This window comes from Bos mutus, chromosome 23 (genome assembly GCF_027580195.1).
Source record: "Bos mutus isolate GX-2022 chromosome 23, NWIPB_WYAK_1.1, whole genome shotgun sequence".
In the NCBI taxonomy this organism is placed as follows: Eukaryota; Metazoa; Chordata; class Mammalia; order Artiodactyla; family Bovidae; genus Bos; species Bos mutus.
In genome coordinates this window covers 36,999,723-37,015,304 of record NC_091639.1, presented here as the reverse complement: position 1 = coordinate 37,015,304, position 15,582 = coordinate 36,999,723, and the positions used below count along the sequence as shown (strand labels likewise).

The window sequence follows — 15,582 nt, the reverse complement described above, 5'->3', positions numbered from 1 at the left end:
TCTTGGCACTGTCTCCCACAGCCTGGCTGAGGGTGAGTCTGGGCCCCACCAGCCCCTGCTCCCAGGTCCGCACTGCGCAGGGGTGTGGGGATATAAAGGCAAGTAAAATAGAGAGTCCCACCAAGCAGCGAGAGGAAGACGCAGGAGGGCAGAGGACAGCCTTGGGCACACGTTATCGCGTGGGCACAGGGGTTATAAAAGCCCAGGGACTCAGAGCAGGGCTATGCTTCGGGAGGCGGGTGGTGAGCCTCTAGACCCTCCCCACCCGCAGGGCTCCATAGATCGTTTGTCATTGTCCCCTCAACCTTGGTTGTCCCAGGGCCGCCTTCGGGACAGAACTCGAGAAGGGGAGGACTTGGGGACGGGGTAACCCCGCCGGGTGGATCTGTCTTCCTAGCCACTCGCAGCTTTTGAGGTTACACTTTCCGGAAGGGGTCTGACGGAAGGTGTGACCTTGGCCAAGTCCCGTGCGCTTCTCCGGCCCCAGTTCCCTTTGGGGTACCCTGGACAGCTTGGGGGCGGTTTGGCTTTCCTTAGCAGAGGGATCCGGAAGGTGGTCCGGGTGCGGGATGAGGACGGCCCGACTCCTGCGCGCCCCGAACCCGAGCGCGCCGGCCCGGAGCGCAGTGCCCGGGACCTCCCGCGGGAGAAGGACCGGCCGGGGGGCCTCGGCGGCCCGGGTTGGAAAGCCAGGACCCGCCCGGCCCCTCCTGCGGGCGGGGCGGCCCCGCGCCGGCTCCTCCCCCGCGCCCGCCCGCGCGGCCGGGGCTCAGTGGTGCGCGCCGTGCCGCAGGTGGCAGCGATGGCCCAGTGCTGAGCGCCCCGCCATGGCCGGCGCCCCGGGGCTGCTCCGCCTGGCGCTGCTGCTGCTCGGGGCGGTGGGCAGGGCCGGCCCCCGCCCCCAGGTGAGAACCGCGGGCCCCGGGGCGGGGTTGGCGGCGGTGCGGGCTGCGGCGGGCCAGGCGTCCCGGACTTGAGCGAAACTCCGCGGGCGGCGGGGACCCAAGCCTCGGGAGAGCGGGGCCTAGGACAGTGGAGTGCCCCGGGCTGGGTGGCCGAGGTGGGGACTCGGACGGCGGACGGCTCCCCTAGCCCCGGCCAGGCGCCCGTCTTCCTGGCCGCCGGGGCCCCTTGGCCGGGCCACCGGCTGTCCCGCGGCCGCCCTGCGCAGACTTCTGCGCCCGGCATCTCCCCGGACCACTTTCCCAACTCCGTCTCCCCCAAACCCGTACCAGTGGCTCGGCTGCAGCCCGAGCTGCCCTCTCCCACTCGGCCCCAGACCCTTTCCTGCCGTGTCTGTGCCCCAACCCGCCACCGCTCGCCATGGGAGACCCTCCGGGAAGGCAGAGAGGCCAGGGTGTGGACCCCCAGCTCCACTCTCTTCCACCAGCAGCCCCCCCGGCACAGCCTATGACTCACAGCCCCAGGGACCCTGCAGTGGCAGCTTGCTGTCCTTCCTCCTGACCTCCCAGAGGGAACCTGAGAGCCACATCGGCTCCCCAGCCCCAAGGCAAACACGGAAAAGGCTCCCTGTTCCTCTGGAAGCAGGCAGCACCCTCCACACACACTCATCTGACACCCCCAGCTTGACCCTCTTGGTGGTCAACAAGCACCAGAGCTCATACTGGGATGCTCAGAGACACCTTGGCCTCCCCACGCCCTTGGAGAGCTGACCCCGGGGGACCCCTTGCTGCCTCCAGGCTCCTGGGCTGGGGGCTGTGTCAGCCTGCCTTAGGAGAGGGGAGTTGTCCAGAAACGCTGTGAGACGCTTGAACAGAGAGGAGGTGCAGGCTTGGGTGGCCTGTCCTGTGTCAGGGGGCTGTGTTTCCCTGTGACCTCCCACTCTTACCCCGAGACCTGAAGCTTTGGGGAGGGGACCTGTACAGGCCTTGAAATTTGTTCCAGGTGGGAGGCAGGAGGAGGAGGGGCTTGGGTGAGGGCCGACTCCATCCTTGGTTGAGAATCCAGATGTGGACAGATGCATCTCCCAGCTAAGGTGCCAGCTCTTCCTCAGCCCCCGTGTTTTTCCGAGACTCATTCCCTCCCTCTCCCTGTTCACCTGCCCTTGCCGCACAATGGCTTCCCTGGTATGCCTGGGATCTTTCCTGAGCCAGGACTGCAGACTGCTCTGGCTTACCTTTACCTCGTCCCCCTCCTCCTCTCCCCCTCCTCCTCCTCCCCCACTTCTTCCTCCCCCTCCTCCTCCTCCCCCACTTCTTCCTCCCCCTCCTCCTCCTCCTTGGGCTGGGACAGGGTCGGGGTGGGAGGCTCTGGTGCCTGGTCCCATCCTGCTCCAGGCCAAGTTTGCAGATTAAGCAAAAAAGAGAGGTTGTGGAAGCCACATGTCTTCTCCCCAAAGTTCCTTTGCCCAGAGGAGTGGGGCTTCTTGAACCCCCCCTCTTCTAATCCCCTCATTCTTCAGCCTTTGGCTAAGGGTAAAAGCCCAATATCCTGGGACCATATCTCTAGACCTGGGGACACAGAGAAGGGCAGGGTGAGCCAGGCTCCGAGCAGAGAAGGGGAGTTTCGGGGGGTGCCCCTGCTTTGAGCATTCCTGGCCCGCGGAGGTCTGAGTGACAAGCTTGGAGGTCAGACTGCAGTAATTGCGACACAACTCATCCTGCGTGTAAGACTCTATAAACACTGGTGGATTTTGCCTTCTATTTTCTGTTCATGAGATTAGCAAGACTAAGTTGCTCCCTCCATGTCCCTGCTGGGGGGATAAATCTCAGAAAAGGAGGGTTCCCTGTATAAAGTGAATCCAGCAGACCAGCAGCAGAGAGGAGAAAGGGGTGCAGGGCTGGGCTGGTGCCTAATACCTGCCCATCCAGGCGGGACCAAAGGGAAAACCGAGTGAGCTACCCACAGTCAGGCTGGCCAGGCTGGAGGGGGTACAGGCAGAGGGGGTGGTCGAATTGACCTCTGAAGAAGGGGACCTAGGCCACTCCATTGTTGCTGGGAAGGACCACCCCCTCCCCTATTCCTTTCCTCCCCAAGACCCCTGTGAGGGAGCTGGTCTACTGAGGGCAAGCCTTTGACACCCAAATTAGAGCCAGCTAAGACTGGGTTCAAATATTCCTGACCATTGCGAATGGAACCTCAGTTTCCTCATCTGTAAATAAGGGTCACGAGCCCTGCCACGTGGGAGTTCTGGAGCAGATTGAGACACTGGCATCCCGTGACGGCAGCTTTAGTCATTCAGGGCCTCTGACCCTCTTGTCCTCGGACATCTGGAAGCCTTCTCCAGGGTGGTGGAAGAGGGCTGGAGGTGGGGGCCCCTCTAGTGAAGGGTGGAGGGAGTCCAGAGGACACCACGGTCAGCGTGCAACTTCATTCTTGAGCTGGACTCCCTCCCAGACTCGGACTCCAGTGGGGATCAGAGCAGGAGATACCAAGAAACCACATCCTGCCCTCAGATGCCTGGCTGTGAGGAGAAGTAGGCTCTTCCTTAGCGGAAGGCTGCCCCTGAGTAGGTTCCTCCCTGTGTGTGAGAGATGAGGAGATACAGAGATACACAGAGACAGAGAAGGAGACAGAGACATAAAGAGAGGGACGGGGGAAAGGGGTTGTATGAACCCCTGTTTCTCCTCTGCACTCACGTGACCTTCTGTGACTTCCTGCCTGTGAGTCCGTGTCTGAAACATCTCAGCGTGTCATTGTGTATCTGACGGTGTGCATGTGTGACTCCAAGTGTGATACTGCATCTGTGGGGAGGGGTGTGTGTGTGTGTATGACAGACCTCTTAGAGTGTTAATGGGTGTCTGTCAGTGTGTGTCCGTGTGTGGGTGAGAAATAGTGTGCTTGTGACAGAACGTGTGACTCTTCCTCTGTATCTATGTGTGCGACAGTGTGACTGAGTATATGTCAGCCAAGGGGTCTCTGTGTGTGTACCTGACCATCTGTGTGTTCGTGTGTGGGAGAGAGACTCTGTCATGTCTTAGTGTGTAAGCATGTGCTCCACGGCATGTGTGATAACGTGTGTGGCAGAGTGTCCCTGGGAGGGGTCTGTGCATGTGAGAATGTGTGTATGGTCTTCCCTGCCCTGCCCTTCTGCTCATGCATCTGGAGTCTTTAAGGAAAAAGAAATGGGGCCAAGAGCGCAGGGACCAGCAGCCCCACCCCTGCAGATCTCAGAGGCCATCGGTGATGGCTGAGCTCTGGAAGTCAGGCGGAGAAGATGAGGCCGGGTCCTGCCTTGGGGAAGACGCAGGGCTGCGCCAGCTGGTAGACCCCAGAGTTGTCACCGGAGCCCTCTTTTCCCTCTCCCATTTTCCCCACCTCAGAGGCCCGTCTTTCCTCCTTCCCTTCAGTCAAAAATGTTCCCAGAGAAGGAAAGAATCTGATGCACTTATTCATACTGAGACATGAGGCTGTAGGAGGAATTCTTCAGGTTAGCAGCCAGTGTTTGGAGGTGTGCCCTCCCAGGGTGTTGGAAAGTCCCTCACCTCGAGAGCAACCACCCGCTCCATGTCCTTCTCTCCCTGCTCGTCCTCCTTAGAACATTGCCCATTCATACAGGGCTGGATAACTCCTAAAGCTTTTCACTACTTTATCTTGCTGGAACTGTCCTGGAATTCTTAGAGAACAGTGATGTGCCCATTTTACAGATGAGGAAATTGAGGCCTGAGAAGGTTAACATTTGTCCCATCAGTCCCACATTAACAGACTACTGGGATTTATGCCCAGGACCTGTGACTGTCTGTCCAGTGCTCCCTCCTGGCCTCTTCGTTCTCACCTCTTGTTTCCTCCCTAAACTCTTCAGTCTGAGAGATGCCCCCTCCTTACTGTGACCTCCACCCCAGGCATTGCCCCCATTTGCCTTCACCCCCATGCAGAGAGTGCCCATAACACCTGGTGAGTCCTGATTCTAAAAACGGCCAGCCTGCCCTCACCCAGGCCTGTCAAGTGCCCCGATCTCCAGCCAGCTCTGCAGCCTGTGAGGGGCAGGGCTTCCATCACTGAATCCTCTCCACCACCCAGCCCCCGCAGCCCCTCGTCTCCAGGCCTGGGGCAGGACCTCACATCTAAGGGGGATGAAATGGGGTAGGGTGGGGCGGGGGGGGCGCAGTGGGCAGGGCCAGGCCCCTCCTCGCAGTTCACTGCTTGCTGGAAGGCACGGAGGCTTTGCTATTGGCTACGTTTGCAGCTGGAAGATGCCACGAATTAAGCTGAATGGTCGGTCCTTGGCATGAAAATATGTTAGTTTCCTCCTGCCAGAAGTTTGTTGATCCTAGAAATGAAGGAGGGGTAGGACCCTGACTCCCCGGGAAGCCTGGCTGCCTGGACCACGCTTTGCTTTCTCCCATCAACAGCAGAAATCCAGGACAGCTGTTGTTGACTGAGTTTTCCAAGTACCGGGGCCCTTTAGCATCAACTCACTTAATGCTCATGAGGAGGGAGGGACTATGGTTATTTCCAGTCTGTGCAGGTGTGAGCTCAGGCTGGAAGTTAAAACTCTTGGACAAGGTCAGAAAATCAATATATGAGAGAGCCAGGGTCAGCCCTGGCTCTGCGCCCAAAGCCAGGTCTATTCACGCATCTCCGTGTAACCGTGCTCCCCTGGGCCCCGGGCCTGGCCGCACTGATTAACCTCAGCCTTGTTCCAGGCCAGAGCCTCCCAGCTGCCCCCGGTCCTGAGAAGATTGTGAACAGTGGTCCGTAGCCGTCCTCAGCTTGCTCCCTGGAGCTGTAGTGTCCCCATCTCTGCCGCGTTGTTTCGGCCAGGCCCCCCTGCTGAAATGCCCACCCTCTGCCCTTGCTGGGTCCAATCTCTCCCCACAGATTCCCTGCTTAACCCCCGCTCACAGCTCCCAGAGGGCCCCCTGACCCCCCCAGAACTCTTAGGTCTGCACCAAGTTCTGCCGCAACCTGAGCAGTGTCACCTACCTTCTCTGCTGTGTCCTGAACAGCATTTGTCCCCAACCCACCCCCGAGGAGCCTGCAGATTCTCTCAGGCACGGGCTCTGCCCTCATCTTTGTGTTCCCCATGTCCCTCCGTCAGACCTGCCACCCAGAGCCTGGCACAGTATTACTTCCATAAACACCAGGTGGGGAGAGGCCAGAGGTCTGGTAGTTTGTGTGTTTGACTGGGGAGAGGTGGGGCGGAAGTGAGCAGTATTTGGAGAACTTCAACTGGTGCAGGAAGATGGCAGCGAACCCTGTTGTCAGGAAGCCCTCTATCTGAGGGGGGCGACCCAGCCCCTGTTCTCAAGGAGCCCCAGCCTGAGGGGACACATAGCCCCGTCCTCAGGGAGCCCCGTCTGAGGGGAGACGCAGCCCTGCCTCAGGGAGCCCCAGTCTGAGGGGAGACACAGCCCCGCCTCAGGGAGCCCCAGTCTGAGGGGAGACACAGCCCCGCCTCAGGGAGTCCCAGTCTGAGGGGAGACACAGCCCTGCCTCAGGGAGCCCCAGTCTGAGGGGAGACACAGCCCTGCCCTTGGGGAGCCCCAGTCTGAGGGGAGACACAGCCCTGTCCTCAGGGACCCCCAGTCTGAGGAGGGACACAGCCCTGCCTCAGGGAGCCCCAGTCTGAGGGGAGACAGCCCTGCCTCAGGGAGCGCCAGTCTGAAGATAGTTTCTTGTCCAAAGCTCTGCTCGGAGCAAGTGACAGGGCTGCCTCTGCCTCCAAGTCCCCTGGAGGTTGGTGGCCAGCCTGGCCTTCCTGGTGTCCTTACCCTTTAACCCCACTCCCCACCTCCACCCCCAGACTTCTGACTTCCATGAGCTTCCTCGTTCTCACTCCCTGGCCCTGACACACCTTCTGCCCCAGTTCCCAGCAGTGACCTTGCTTCCCGCCTGCTTTCCTCCTGGAAAGAGAGATGGAGTGGGATTTCTTCCCAGTCTCCCTACCCCAACCACCAGCAGCTGCCGTTTTCAGGGGCAGGAAGAGAAGGAAAGTGAGTCTGGGGGTTTGATCCACCAGGACTGGCTTCAGTGAAAACTGTTTGGACCCCTCAGATGTAGCTAAAATTGTGATACTGCCTTTGCTGTTGGGTTTGATTTCTTGTTCTTTTTTTTTTTTTTTAATAACAAATACACTTGACCTTTGCCCTCAGAAGAGGACTGTCTCTTAGGTATCTCCCCCTGTGGTCTCAGCACACTTACTCTAAGAGTGTGGCTGGGGCTCAAGCAAGCTTGTTTCGCCCCTTGCCCAGGGCTTCCTAGGCAGCCAGGGATGAGCCCAAGACAACCTGTGTCTTTATGTGAAGTGTCTCATAAACCAGCGGTCCCCAACCTCTTTGGTACCAGGAACTGGTTTTGTGGAAGACAGTTTTACCGCGGTGGGGGGATGGTTTTGGGATGACTCAAGCTTCCCAGGTGGCGCTAGTGGTAAAGAAACTGCCTGCCAGTGCAGGAGATATAAGAGATTGGAGTTCTATCCCTGGGTCGGAAAGGCTCCCCTGGAGGAGGGCGCTGCAACCCACTCCAGGATTCTTGCCTGGAGAATCCCATGGACAGAGGAACTTGTCCATAGGGTTGCAAAGAGTCGGATATGACTGAAGCGACTTAACACACCCACAAGTGCATTATATTTATTGTGCACTTTATTTGTATTATTATTACATTAACTCCACCTCAGATCATCAGGCATTAGATCTCAGAAACTGGGGACCCCTGTTACAAACCACAACTCAGCTTAAATCTGGGCAAGATTACCCAGACACCAGATCCAGTGTGCTTAGGGCACCACCAGTCAAGGATGCAAGCTCCCCAAAGGACGCTGTTTTATTTTCAGCACAAATGCTTATTGTTGTGATTTTAAAAAGTGAAATTTTGTTTTAAATTATGTATAGGTCCTAAATTTTATCCAAGGGGCTCCCTGGTCATTTGTGTGTCTGCAGCCTCTAAGTGAGGAATATTTAGAATCTTCAGCCTGTTCAGGAAAAAATACAAATAAAAAAGAAACACAGTCCCAAGACATATGTAAAGGAAGTACACTACAGTGTCTGGGAATGGATAATTCTCTCTTGGGTGCATCTGCTTGGGTCTGTCTAAAAGCCAGTTGTGTTACCTTATCTGAAAGTGGAGCTTCTTATCCCCCTGCTCACAGATAGGGGGGCCCCTCCCAATGCAGGCCTAATCTCTGTGTCGTGGAACTTTTCTGACCCCTTTACCCCATGTCCTCAAGACTTCTCCTTCTCCAGTTGATAGAGCTGGGCTGGGCTGATGTTTGACCCATGTTGTGCTAGAAGGAGACAGTGCAGGCTTGTGTTGACCTCCCAGATAACATGGTTGCATTTTGTAGGAGGGACGTTAGAGCAGTGCCCTTTTTGGCACAAGGGACTGGTTTTGTGGAAGACAGTTTTTTCCTGGACTGGGGGTTGGGGGAATGGTTTCAGGATGATTCAGGTGTGTTACAATTACTGTGCACTTTATTTCTATTATTACATCAGGTCCACCTCCAATCATCAGGCATCAGGTCCCAGAGGCTGGGGACCCCTGTAGTAATGGGAAATAGTACCAGGGTCTGCAGCATTGAATCCCACCACAGCCCACATCATCCACTGCTCCAACAGTCACTGATCTGGGAGGCTCCTGGTCCTAACCTTAGCTCTGCTCCTTGGAGTGCTGTGTGACCTTGACTGAGCCCCTCTCCCACTCTGAGCCTGCGTGTCCCCTTCTAGAATGGTGGATGAAAGTGTGAGAACTTCACAGGCAGGTTGACTGGGCACTGGAAAGGAGCCCGTGGCAGTCACGAACCCCAGGGCCCTCAGGAAATCTCTGCTGGGTGGGGGCAGATGAAACCATGAATGAGACACTCCCCCTCCTTCACTCACCCCAACATCATCCTTTCAGTAGCCATGGGTTGGACATTTACTACACCTCAAGGTATGCAAGGAGAAGGCACTGGTGACCCACTCTCGTACTCTTGCCTGGAAAATCCCATGGACAGAGGAGCCCGGTAGGCAGCAGTCCATGGGGTCGCACAGAGTCGGACACGACTGATGCGACTTAGCAGCAAGGTATGCTCTGGGAGGCATAAAGATGTAAAAGCATCCACTGGGGCCCCTCATTGCGTTGTCACCCCCTTGCAAAGATGGCCAAAGCCTGTGGGGTTTGGGGCCCTAAGATCCCCTAAAGATCAAGAAACCAAGTGTGTGGGGGCAGAGGGTAAAATAGACTTGAATTGGACCCAAGGGGCCCCTTTTTCTTTCTTCTCCCCAGGGTGCCACCGTGTCCCTCTCGGAGACTGTGCAGAAATGGCGAGAGTACCGACGCCAATGCCAGCGCTTCCTGACCGAGGCCCCGCCCCCGGCCGCAGGTGAGAGCAGGGGGGGCCCCCACCCAGCTGCCCAGAGCCTTCGGAGGCCCCCCAAGCTGGCTTGGCCTCCCTTGCCTCTCTAGGACCCGCATCTGCCCTATGCCTTGGGGTGCAGCCGTGTAGCTGCTGTGCCCCTCTCCAGGGCCCCCCAGGAGCTGACACCAGGCCATTCCGTGCTGTGTCCTCAGCACCTCCCGGCTTATGCCCGGACTGAAGGCCCCACTCACGTACTTACAGTAATGAACATTTAGGGGGCTTGTGTGGGCTGTTTTAAAGAATAGAGGATTGAAGCCAGACAGGCCTCTGTTCCTGACCTGCGGTCCTGACCCAGTTACCTGAGGAAGTGATCTTGGGCTGGAGAGGTACCGAGGCGCCGTCCCAGTCACAGGAGGTGTGGAATTTCAGAAAAGGCCATGAAGATTGTGTATTAAGCACTTATTATGCTCTGATATCTTTGCTGCCTACACTATTTGTCCCTGCTCAGCCCTGTGGGCTGGGAAGTCAACCCCATTTTACAGATGAGAAAACAGAGACCTTAAGTACTTGGCTCCAAGTCCCTCTGCTGCTAAGTGGTGCCTGTTGGGTGGGAACGTGCTAGGCAGGGAGCTTTCTGCTGCGTAGCCTCCCCAATGGGGAGCAGGGGAAAGCAGAACGCGCCGCAGCCAGGCTCGGACTCAACGCCTTCCCCCTGCACCAGACCTCTTCTGCAACCGGACCTTCGACGACTATGCCTGCTGGCCGGATGGGTCACCAGGCTCCTTTGTGAATGTCAGCTGCCCCTGGTACCTACCCTGGGCCAGCAGCGGTGAGTCCCCTTCCCCACATGGACCTCCCCTCCCCAATGTCCAGGAGGCTCGGGTGGGGGTGGGGGTGGCATAGGGTGCTTGCTGCTTCCTTTCCACTGAGACACCGTCTCCCCACTCCCGAAGGTCTTTAGGCCTCCTCACGGTGGTCTGCCTACCTTTCCTTGGGGGTGGGGAGTGGTAGGGGATGGTATCAGGTATAACCTGGGCCTGAGGCTTGTACTGGCAGGTGTCTGTAGGGAAAGCATGGGCTCTGACTTAAGAAAGAAATGTGAGCACCCGCTTTTATGTAGTAATCAGGAAAGGGATCAGGCAGGAACAGTTCCTGGGTACTTGGGGTGGAGTGGTTTGAGATGTCATTGCTGTGTGTGTGTATGCATGTGTTTGTAGATGCCCCACTTCCCTGGTGGCTCAGATGGTAAAGAATCTGCCTGCAATGCAGGAGAAACAGTTTCAATCCCTGGGTTGGGAAGATCCCCTGGAAAAGGGGATGGCAATCCATTCCTGTATTCTCACCTGGAAAATCCCATGGACAGAGGAGCCTGGCGGGCTGCAGTCCATGGGGTTGCAAAGAGTCGGACACGACTGAGCAACTAACGCTTACCTGATAGTGCCCTGGAGACACCTCCTGACTTTTCAAGGGGTTCACTGCTCAGAGGAACCCAGGCAGTGGTGATCAGGCCTTAGTGGGATTGTCCTCCGGCCCTCCCCAGCTCACTCCTGCCTGTAGGGGACACCTTGTGGTGGGAAGGGTGTGATTGGGTAGGTGAGAGGGGCTTTGGGGTGCAGAGACCTACAGAGACTGCAGAGGGAGCTCTGACTGGAGGGGGAGACCATGTGCCCCACCCCCCATCCGCCCCATGTGTCCCAGGAGACAAGCACCCTTGCCTCAGAGAGCTCACAGTCTCAGGAAGGGAGAAAAGATACTGTCTTATAATAGTGATACTTACTCAGTGCCTGCTTTGTGCCCCATCCTGCCCTATAAGGCAAGTATTCATGTAATCCTTACAATGACCCGCTGTATGCTTGTAATATAGATAGGGGAACTGAGTCCCCAGAAAGTTTACACAGCTCACTCTAGATGATGTGTCAATGGCAGGGCCAGGATTTGAAGGCAGCCTGTGCTCTTAATGACAGTGCATTGAAGGGGCCTGAGACCAAGCAGAAACTGGCCCAGAAGCAGGTGTGAGAGGGAGGTCATGCTGTGGGAAGCTAGTGGGCTTCCTGGAAGAGGCAGCTGCTTAGTGGAACATCTGGGCACCTGGCAGGGCCCGGCGTCAGCTTCAGCTCAGAACATGGAATGGAGGTCAGACGAAGTCCCAGCTGGAGTCCTGAGGACTCTCTCTCCTGCTGTGCCCTCCTGGTATGCCCAACCACCCCGAGGGGCATGCTGAGAGCCTGGGCTGGAAAGAGGCAGGCACCAGGGTGAGACAGAGCGGCCCAGTGCCCTTCATGCAGCTCTTCCATAAGCACTTTATGTACCTACAGTCATTTAATCCTCACAACAACTTTTCAGGGCTCCAAGTACTCTAAGAATACCTCATTTAGTACTCCAATGACCCTCCCCTCTTACAGAGGAGGAAACTGAGGCCCAGAGATGCTAAATGACTTTTCCAAGCTCTCACAGTGAGTGAATAGCAGACCCATGAATCAGCCCAGGAGTCTGGTTCAGATTAAGCGTGTGTCATTTCTGCACCAGGCTTCCTCCAGTGTGCGGGCACATGTGTGTTCCTGTGTGTGTGGGTCTGGGCATGGAGACAGGGGAGCGACCTGAGCCTCTGCTGGCTGGACCACCCCAAAGGAGGGCAGTGAACTGCTTGCCTTCTCCCTGGAGATGAAATCTTATGATTCTGCCTCACACTGTTCCAAGTGGCTGTGTGCGCTTGACTGAACTTCTAAACCTCTCTGTGCCTCTGGACATCATGTGGGAGCGGGGATATAGCCAGGTGATGGTGGTGTTAGGAGGATTTCAAATTCCTAAAAAATGGTTTCTGTCAATTTTTTCCACCCACCTGACTTGTCTTCCCCACTTCCCTCAATACACACAGGTTCCCAGCTCCCCAAAGGTTTGGGACTGGCTGGCTGGCTGGCCCTCTAGACCCCGGGGAGCCAGGCGCAGGACAGGGCCCATCACTCAGCACTAAGCCACCCCCAGCTCTGCCTGCTGCTCGCGGCTCCATCCATCACCTTTAATTTTATTTGAGCAGGAAATAGGTCCTGGTGGTGCCCATTTATGAGCGAACATGGTTTTATTGCTTTCTCCATGAAGATAACAGCCACTGCACAGGCCCCCTGCCAGCTTCCACCCCACCGCTCCCCGCCTCACTCCCTTTTTTGACCAAGCTAACTCACTCCCTTTTTTGACCCTTGGGATCAGAGACTCTGCCTCCCTCTCCCCTCTCTCTGAGTTAAGGACCCACAGAGATACCCACCCTGGGTTCCTGCAACATAATCGCTGTCTCTGGCCTGTCCTGGCTGTCCCCTTGGCAGGAGCTGGCACGGGGAGCTTCCCTCACCCCCTCCCAGGGCATGGGAGATGAGGAGGGGGCAGTTCTGAAACTTTCTTGGGCTAATCAAGGGAGTGCCCTAAGTGAAAATGTCGTTGTGGGAATTAGGAATGTGAAGAAGAAAGAGGAGCAGATCTTAGTCAATGTCCTGGGAGAAAACACACTCAGCTGGGAATCTCAAAAGAACCCGACAGAGGGACCACTTCAGAGGTTGGTCTGGGTTAACCTGGTGTCTCAGCGGTAAAGAATCTGCCTGTTATGCAGGAGATGCAGGTTCAATCCCTGGATCGGAAAGGTCCCCTAGAGGAGGGCATGGCAGTCCACTCCAGTATTCTTGCCTAGGAAATCCCATGGACAGAGGAGCCTGGCGGGCTACAGTTCATGGCATCGCAGAGTCAGGCACAACTTAGCAATTAAACAACAACAAGGAACATAAAGCACCAGGACTATAAGAGTGGGAAGCTGAAAAAAAAAAAAAAAAGAGTGGGAAGCTTTAGTAGCCCTAGGTCCCAGTGGGGCAGGAACAGGGCTGTGGTGCCCTCATGACAGCTGGAGGTCATGAAGATGGAGAGGCCACCAGCAGGACAGGGCCATGGTCACAGAGAGGCAAAAACCGCTGCCAGAACCTCAGAATCAAGGCAGAAAGGGAGCAAGGGAGAAATACCCCAGCCTCTCTTTCCAACTGTCTTCCTACCTCCTGCCAGTGCCTCCCATTAGCTAAACCCAGCAGAGGGCCGGGAGCTCAAGTGATACTGTCCACAGGGGTCAGCCTTCTGGGGCGCAGGGCAGGGCAGAGGAATGAGTGACTCGAGAAATAATTCGAAACAATTACCCAGGGCAGGTCTGGGTTAAGAGCTGGGGATGTCAGTGAGACCTTAGAGGTGTGTGAGTGTGCGGGCTTTGGGGAGAAGGGGTGACTCTCATGGGGCTTGAAGAGGTTGCTCAAGAGCCAGGGAAGTGGTGCCGAGGGAGGTCAGAGCCACCTCTTCTGCCTGGGGTGTGGCATTAGGAAGGCTTCCAGAGGGAGGTGTCGTTGGGGCCAGGCCTTAAAGAACAGGTGGATGGAGATGGAGGACGGGGAGGAGGGCCCTCCAGGGTGGAGGATGTTTAGGCACCAGCTCGGAGACGGGGCCGGGACTCGGAACTGTACAGCATCCCAGGGATGCCAGCCGAGTCCTTGAACGCAGACCCCTCTAATTCAGAACCGGGGATTGCACGGAAAGGGTAGGGGCAGGTGAGTCAGGGAAGGAAGGGCTCCAGAGGAGATGCCTTGTGTCCACAAGATTTTCTCTCTGGAAACCAAGAGGCTGGAGTGGCGTCCAAGAGCCTGCTGCCACCTGAGGGCCCTCCAGCAACCTCGCTTCCCAGCCAACAGCTGAGCTGCTTGTTACAAATCATTCCAGTCTCATTAGCTGCACCCTCTCCTGATCCCTACCTGTTTGTGAGCTTGGTTCTAATTATAGGAGAGTCATAAAATGCTTTAAAAATAGCCTATAACTCACAATTCTTGGTAACTCTGACAGGTGCCTCCCTGGAGGAGCTTTCGCAGCAGGCCAGGGTTGCGGAAGGAAGCCGAGGCCCCCTGCTGGTCCTGGAGGGATTTCAGCTGCTGCAGGGTTCTAAATTCCAGCCCAGCCCCAGTGAAGGGCACTCTTTTGAAGAATTGGGGCCAGGGTAGGGGTGGAATTGGGCAGGAGCAGGGCTTTCACTGTGACTGTGTTCTGAAGGCCAGCCAGGCACCCAGGTGGCGCTAGTGGTAAAGAATCCGCCTGCCAGTGCAGGAGATGCAAGAGACATGGGTTCGACCCTGGGTCAGGAAGATCCCCTGGAGAAGGAAATGGCAACCCACTCTTGTATTCTTGCCTGGAAAGTTCCATGGACAGAGGAGCCTGGTGGGCTACAGTCCATGGGGTTGCAAAGAGTTGGACATGATTGAGCACGCGTGCGCGCACGCACACACACACACACACACACACACACACACACACACAGCTACCAGGCATTTCATGTGCTTTCACTTCTAGTCTTCACACCACCGACCTGGGAAGTTATTATGGTTTCCATTTTACAGATGAGGAAACTGAGACCCAGGGAGGTCTGCCCCAGGTCCCATAGCTGGTTGAGGGCAGAACCAGGATTTGAGCTTGAGGTCTTCCTCTATCCCTTGATGTGAGGCACAGCCCCTCACCTGGAGTCCAAGCCGGCCCCTTTAGTTCCAGCCCTGGCTTTGACCCTCATTCCTGCACTCTGGGGAGGTCCTGTGACTGCCGTCTTTGAATCTCGGCATCCCGGCCTGGAAGTTGGGGGCCCAGGCGTCCATGCTGGCCACTGCTGTTGCCAGGGTACAGGAGCTAATGGATTCATGAGCGCCTCTCAACAGCCCTGAGTGCCCGCATCCACGTGGAAGGGCGGCTGTTAGCTTGATTACGGACGCCGCTGCAGTTTCCGGGAGGGGAAGTGTTTAATTGGGGGTTTTATTTCCAGCACCAGGGTCTGACTTAATGAAATATTCCCTAGGCTTCCTGGCTCGTGGCCGGCTGCCTCCTGGTGTTGACAAGACCAGAGCCAAGCTTCTGGTTATGATATACCAGTAGCTCCCGGGCCAGATAAGGCTGGCCTGATAAGCTGGGCTGGGCCCTGACCCACCCCATCTCCAGCCAAGATGGGCGCCTGGGGACCACAGCCGGGCCAGGAACAGTTCTGGCTTTTAATATTTGCTGCTAATGAGGGGTAATTGACAGACGCGTTTGCATAGGCTCACTGAGCTTTGCAGGGATGCAGCGATCCCTTGACACTGTGCCAGTGACACATACATCTGTGCACATTCCACCTCCCTACCACCTCCCCATCCTCCCAGTTCGCCCTGAGAAGAGAACCCAGGAATGGCAGGGTGCAGGGGGCCCACACTGCCAAGAGGATCTGCTGGGAAGATGCAGAATGTTGGTGAATCCAGGCCCAGAGGAAGGGCAGAGAAATGGCACAAGGCCGTGGTGGACTGTTAGCAGCGAGT

General features: G+C 56.7%; 1 protein-coding gene across 1 annotated transcript in view; it reads left to right on the top strand.

Moving 5' to 3' along the window:
• Window positions 1–784: 784 nt before the first annotated feature.
• GLP1R (glucagon like peptide 1 receptor) overlaps window positions 785–15,582 on the top strand; it is a 40,790-nt gene continuing 25,992 nt past the window's right edge. Inside the window, exons 1-3 of the mRNA XM_070360994.1 lie at window positions 785–905; window positions 9,166–9,262; window positions 9,960–10,067. Of these exons, the coding sequence (XP_070217095.1) occupies window positions 828–905; window positions 9,166–9,262; window positions 9,960–10,067 (283 nt within the window). The 5' untranslated portion in view covers window positions 785–827. The remainder of the gene's footprint in view (window positions 906–9,165; window positions 9,263–9,959; window positions 10,068–15,582) is intronic.